The sequence below is a fragment of the Nicotiana tabacum genome, chromosome 5, assembly GCF_000715075.1.
Source record: "Nicotiana tabacum cultivar K326 chromosome 5, ASM71507v2, whole genome shotgun sequence".
NCBI lineage: Eukaryota > Viridiplantae > Streptophyta > Magnoliopsida > Solanales > Solanaceae > Nicotiana > Nicotiana tabacum.
Window position 1 is genome coordinate 78,590,814 of NC_134084.1, and position 7,157 is coordinate 78,597,970.

A 7,157-nucleotide genomic window follows, 5' to 3' on the forward strand; every position below is an offset into this window, starting at 1 on the left:
ATTATTTGTAATAAGGTTTGAAGTAAGTGTAAATTAAAAAGTGCTAGGTCATTCAAATTTCATAAACTAATTAATTAACTCACGGAGTTTAGCATTAGGGGGCTACTTTGTAACTACTATGTTATCTCAAAATCGAAGTGAGATTAGTTTGTAAAATAAGTCCATACATGAAGGATGAACAATGTAAGAGTTACCATCCTCCAGTATGTAGTAACAAATCAATGTAACGAAATGATGGACACTATTTATAGGAGAAGAAATGATAGGAAAATTACAATTTTCCTTAGCATGATAATGAATAACCAAATGAGTTAGAGCCATATAATCTTTCTTTACTAACTAGATATAATTGCAACTTTAATGTAGAAACTTGCTCCGGGAGTATACATATAGTAAAGTATCTATTCAATTTATACAAAGGTCATGATAGTTGTATTCTTTATATCATGTTAGATGAGGAAAAAGTCAGTTTAAATAATCGTACAAAGATAGTATGCAAAGATTTTAACAACATATGTGCATATTGAACCAATATGGCTCCAAACATGTGATTCCAAGAATTCAACTTTCTCCTCTACAAAGTGGATATCCTTTTATATTTATTTAAAAATAAGTATATTTATTTTTTCAACAACAAATGCTCATACGATTCTCAATGTTGTACTATAATTACGGCAACATGTTTTCTATCCGGATTACTTTATGTTGCATTTTCAAGAGGTATATCAATATTGAGAATAGAGTATTAAACATGACACAGTAACTACAACAACATAAGCATCTAACTAACTTAATTAATTTGATTATTTTTGCAAGTTCAAACATTATTTAATCATTTCAAATATAGGTATTACGTTGACTAAAGATATACGTGCAACACACGTACATAGAAACTAGTTATATATAAAAATGATCATCATATATTTTCTCTGGGCTGGGCAGCCGAATGCAACATTCAAAAGATAACAACATGAAAGAATTCAACACACTTTCATACAAACAGGTGCATATACACAAGAGAGAAGAATAGAGGGACTTAAGTCCATAAGTAAGACTACTGAGAAAGAACCACCATGGCAAAACCAACCTTTCAATTGCCAAAAGTTGAAATTCAGAAAGTTTGAAAACAAGGTGAATCCTAAAAATTAATCTAACTTTTAAAAATTTCAATATCTACATATCAGATAAGTGACAAGAAAAGTTGCAGTGTAACTTTTATATTCACTTCTTGCATAAATGAAGCATACATGTTTGGATCAAGAAGACTAGATTGAGCATCTCATATATACAAACTGCAAAGCTACTACTTGGTTACAACACCAGGTATGCACACTTGTTTTTTTCCTCTTGAACACAATGTCACTTCATTTCTTTAGTTAAAAAAACGTAAATATCTAGTAGAGTTAAGATCCTTACACAAATCCTACTCCTTAGGGCAGATGACTAACCAAAAAGAATAAAAAGTTGGAAATAACTCTTGCAGACTATACAATATCCAGTTAAAGAAACCCAAAAGTTCAATGTTTACACATAGTTTTTCTATTTTTAGATTTTCTTAATACATCATATCTTAAACTGCTCATCACCATCTCTCTTCGGTCATAACTTAATAAGCAATAACCTAGTGTTATTTCAGAAAATACAATAATCAACTAAGGTAAAGAATGTGAAAGAACTTTAATAAAACAACAAAAAATCTAGGTAGTGAAATTAAAAACTTCAGGGCATAAAAAATTGACTAAGAAAAAGGGATCTTGTGTAGTCAGGTTGTACTCATTTTTTTCTACAAAACAAACATTTGAATAAACAAATCAGAACCACTTAAATTGCTAAACAAGCCATGTTTTACCAATACGACACTCTAAGTCTGCTATGATATTAAGATAAATTTTTCTCTGGTATGACTTTAAAATTAATAACTAGTTTTGGTCATGAGTCACTCTATCCCCCCATTCTTAGACTATAGTCCACAACACCAGATACATATATGTCATTTTGTATAGAATACAACAATCAAACCTGAAAAGATTACTAAATAACTCACTAAAATATTATTCCACATTAGACTCCATATGATTGGTATGCCAAATCACTTAACCAGATTAGAATGCAGCAATTCATTTAGTGAAGTTACAAATCATGACTATTGAGTGAATATGGCAGCATAAAATAAGGGTAAGAACCGAAAACACTCTTCAATCAAAGGAACTCTGCGCAAAAGCAATTTTTATGAGCTTAACAAAAATCCATGGGTTACAGGAAAGGATTCTATGACATGTCAAAACCATTATCTCCATGTGTTGGTTCGAAAAGCAACTTAAATGCCTTCAAGAAACTGAGATAACTTTTCACTCACCTGTTTTTTAGTCTGCGGTGAGTGTAGTACCATGTAAAGAATGTACCAGATTTTTCTTTTAGATAAGTGAAAATTTGGACTAATTAACAAAATGAAAGTGCAGTAGTATAAAAGTGAAAAGGAGGAAAATATAGCAACTTGTTCACATCATAATAACACCACAATGAATAATCCTCACCAAAGAACCGAATTTGTATGTAGTTAAGATGTCAAAGCCATATGGATCACAATCTACCAGGCAATACACAGGCAAATGCAGCTTGTCAACGAGGAGACGCAGAAACCTACCACAGGCAAGCGACATGAGAAGGCAGAAATATGGTTAATTGAAGTAGGATAACAACTGCAACAAGTCTGACAAAGTGAGCAACGTGGGTCTAACCTCCTTGTAGGAACATCAGGATAACCCCTTCCCTGGTTAAAAAAAGAGATTATGGATCCAAATATGCGTGGAAATTCACAAAACAAAAGACGCATATTGTTATCACAATGCAATGGTTCCTCTTGCCAAACTGATCATTTGCAAGTTGCTGGAACACTGCATGATGAACAACAAATAGTTGCCTCATTTATGAGCTAGGAATACCTTTCATGACTTTGTTATATCCTTGACCCGCTTATGAAAAGTTATACCTGATTCCTTTTCCACAACTAAAACGTATTGAGCAACACTAATAATATCTTGTTCAAGCATTAAGGGAGTAACAATCCACAACCATAGTCTGAGTAAGCAATCCACAAAGTAAAATAACAGGAGATACTCAATAACAAACATCCATTCAACTATACATTTACCTATAACTGGATGCGCATGTATGGAGTCCACAAACTCGTAGATCATATTTAACCATGTTGCATTCATAATTCAAACACTTATACTTGTAAGGATACCATCAACCTCTTCCACATGGACTGGAATCGGGTATGCCTGCAGGAAGCATCATAATTACATTGTTACATAAACTACAGAAACCCATCTTAACTTCTAATTATCATTCTTACAGTGTTAGGATTGCAAACGTGATATGTCGAGTATGAAAAAAGACCATTGCATATAATGAACCCCAGCTGTACGTGTCTGGAATCATGCTGCTTCATAGCAAGATTAACTGTATAGAGGTACGCATCCGTTTCCGACAGATACCTGCAGAAGGCAAGGATCAAAAGAGTATATGGTCGAGTTTCGTACACAAATTAGCGATACAAGGAGAAAAAGACTAATCATTTGAATATTGGGTTTACCCTAGTCAAGCTATATCCATCATTCTCTGAAGTCAATATTCGAGCTCTACACAACAAACAGTAGCCACATCCTTCTAATCAACTACATTATTGAACCCCTCCACCAGTCCCCATGTTATGGAGAGGGCAGGGTCATGTGATAGAAAAATCAAATAAAATTTTCCTCCCAAAGAAAGAAATGTTATATGCTTATCGCTGAGGTACTTGAGGATCTACCGTTTCGCATGTTAGAAGTTTCTAAAAAGTAAATCAGAACGACCATTTCCACTATTAATCAAAATTCTGAACCCTCATTGAATCCTCCACAGTGAAAAATGAGCATATAAATAAAAACAAACAGAAGTGACAGTGAACACACCCTATGGATAGTTTCCCAACTTAAAACAGTGGACGTCCTAAAAACCTATATATACTATATGTCTACATAAGTATATATATGTGGATATATATTGATATTGAGTCTGTTTTGATACAGAAAGAAAAGTAAATCGGTATACCACATTAAGGTTATGCCGACTGCACTGCAAGAGGATGCAAATGTCATTAATTGCCCGATCGACAACAGATGGTTCTGCATTATAGAGTGCAAAAGAGAATGATGAGCATATAAGGATGCCTTTTGACTATATATAGTTTGAACTTGAGATCTAAACCATGGCACGTTAGCAACTGAGAAAGCAGAACTACCATAGTACATAAGAGCACTTGCCTTGGAAGAAAAACTTTGTAACCAATCACAAGAATATTTCAAAATAAATTCTACAAATAAATAATGTCTCACCATTGTCTGTGAAATTAATTGGCAGTAACTACACTTGAACACCAAGAACCAGTCCAGATTTGTCTTTTGAAAACATCAGTCACTGAGCAGTCAATCCAGATTACCTTTAAAAACAGCAGGATGCATGTAATATATGTCTCTCTTTGATCCATGCCTGCTTTCTTGCAGAAGTTGCTGAATTATCAGAAGGACTCTCAACAAGACATCTGCAATGAGAACCATATAGAGATAAGTAACCCAGCTAAGTTCCAGGATGTTACGGAAATTGGAGAGTAATAAGGCCTTCAAGTTTGTTCGACCAAACAGAAGAGAAAATTGAGCAAGAAACCTCAGACTACCTCCCATTGCACATCCTATTAACATCAAGGAAGGGACAGGCCATAAATGGAAGTTTGGAAAGAAGTCAACAAAAGGAGGAAACAGCTCCCCAAAAAAAGGCTGGAGTCGGCTATATGAATCTATAATCATTCCACTCTATAGGGTCCAAATTATTCTGATACTACTTTGTTATGCCATTCATAAACATTCCTATCCATACCCAAATTATGTAGATGTTACTTTGCTCATAAACAGTTATTTTTCTAATTAATGGTTCCGGAAAGCAAGGTTCTCTAAATTTCACACTGATCACTGCATATACATAACACATAGATATCACGAAAGATATCACCAAAACCACCATATTATGAACTTCACTTTCAAATGAAACAGAAAGCACAAACCCTTATTACCTGGAACAGTTTATCCTTTAGATTAGTGGTTCTTTAAAACAAGGTTCTCTAATTTCCACACTGACTACTGCATATGGATAATACACATATATTACAAAAGTAATGACTAAAAGCACCAAATTACGAATCACCATTCACCATCAAACCAATCAACGAGTAAAAAATGATGGCTTTTATTAATTTCTTCACGATTACTAACCCAGAATTTTAAACAAAAACCGGAAATTTAAGCCTTCAACCCAGAAATTTAAACAAAAACAAATTTAAAAAACCAACCCAGATTGCTATTGTACAATCTTTTCATACTTGGTGGATGTTCTGATATTCCTAAGAAAGTGTAGAACTTATTTCTGATGATTTTTGGGATCAAAGAAGAAACCATTTATGGAAGGATGGTGTAATGTATTAAGTACTAGTAACAATTGTTTGGTGTATTTGCCTACAGATTACAAAGGAGAAGAGTATGTATTATCTTTGTGCTTGAGGCAAGCAGCCAGTAAGGTTTCAACAGAGGCGATTCCATCGCGTACATCAATTCCTAAAGAGGAATATTTTCAAACTTTCTTATCGATGGATTCCAAACACACGGATCCTGATCAGAATCACAAGAAATACAGAAACCAAAATTCTATAGCTTTTACTGAATGGCTATTCACAAGCAAAATCAAGCTCAATAGGGATATGGGCAGATTCGTGATACATAGTTGCGTAACGAGAGAAAGTTTAAGAAATCAACCGATTTTCATGAAGAGTTGCTGAAAGCCTGAAACGCTGAGAATGGTGTCAACCTTATGAGTTGTGCGTGGCGCCTATATGGCACCACTTAAAGTTTAGTCGTCAGCGATGCCTTTTTTCGTGTACAACATTGTTGAATACTTATACGACTACATGCACTAATTCAATAGATACATGACATATGATTGTTCATAAAGTTCTAGCATTTAACCTTGGTTAATTAAAATATATTTGACTGGGCACGAAGTTTAAGAAAAAATAAACACTTTTAGAATTTGTGATTCTAAACAAGTCAAAAAGGGGCTCAGAGCATTTGTGTGGTTATAAAAACTTCTCATCAAAGATAGAATTGTAAGCTTAAGCTAATTGTTTCTAAATTTAGAAAGGGGTCATTTTTTTTGGAACGGATCAAAAAGGAAATAGGTTCACATATACTGGAACAGAGGGAGTAGCATTTAACCATGATTAATTAAAATATATTCTCACCTAATTAAATCACTTTTAAACATAGGACTACAATATTAATTAAACACCGAACCCAAAAGACTACAACATGAATTAAGAAGCTTTTTGCCAAGAACTAAAAAACACAGTAAAAAGGTATAGAATTGGTAACAAAAACAGTAAAAATGACCAAAAGAATTAAGAAAATTACCATGCTATGGTGATTTTGGGCTTCTCTGATTCGAGCACAAATCTGATTAAGAATTTGGGGATTTGGGGAAGGAGTGCCGAAGAAGTGCCGGAGAAGCAACTGTCCTTGAAGAAGTGCCGGAAAGACCGACGGAAGTGTCTTTTAGATTTTTCGGGAAGTTCCCGACTATCCTCACGATTTGGGCTTTGGGAACTTGTTGCGACCAAAACACTCACGCAAGTGTACGCGATCGATAAGTAATATAGTAGTGAGTAGAGTATCGTTCCCACGAGGAATTGTGATCAACTTCTCGACTGATATAGACTCAAACAATTATCAATTCAAGCTAAATTATCACAAAATATATAAAGAACCAATTTACAATTTACTTAGTAATTAAACAATAATTCAATACAAAATTACTACACCAATTTTACAATATTTTGATAACAATTTGAGTAAAGATATTCCAGGGTCATGGACTTACTAGAGATCATGCTACTATTTTAGCTTAAGATTGATTTATTGAATTATCCAGGTTATTGATTATAGGGTTAATAATATTCATAAGAATCTTTCGAGTTCTTATGCATCTATTCAAGTTAAATTAATACCTATATGTCTATGGTATTAATATTAACTCAAATGCATTTACAAATCCTATTTCTCAACCAAGCA

General features: G+C 33.7%; 1 protein-coding gene across 1 annotated transcript; it reads right to left on the minus strand.

Annotated features, from left to right (window-relative positions):
* Window positions 1-403: 403 nt before the first annotated feature.
* On the minus strand, window positions 404-5,103 carry LOC107800601 (meiotic recombination protein SPO11-1-like). Its single transcript, XM_075252911.1, has 7 exons — window positions 4,484-5,103; window positions 4,096-4,169; window positions 3,480-3,500; window positions 3,248-3,284; window positions 2,990-3,157; window positions 2,739-2,874; window positions 404-2,640 (listed from the first exon to the last, which is right to left on the minus strand). The coding sequence occupies exons 1-7, from the start codon at window positions 4,845-4,847 to the stop codon at window positions 2,499-2,501; spliced, it is 942 nt and encodes a 313-aa protein (XP_075109012.1). The 5' UTR covers window positions 4,848-5,103; the 3' UTR covers window positions 404-2,498.
* Between the last annotated feature and the right edge of the window lie 2,054 nt (window positions 5,104-7,157).

Coding starts and splice junctions, on each gene's coding strand:
- LOC107800601 (XM_075252911.1), bottom strand. CDS start 4,847: ATGATTATAGATTCATATAGCCGACTCCAGCCTTTTTTTGGGGAGCTG. Junction 4,170..4,483: donor GCATCCTGCTGTTTTTAAAG/GTAATCTGGATT, acceptor TCTATAATGCAG/AACCATCTGTTGTCGATCGG. Junction 3,285..3,479: donor TATCTGTCGGAAACGGATGC/GTACCTCTATAC, acceptor TGCTTCCTGCAG/GCATACCCGATTCCAGTCCA.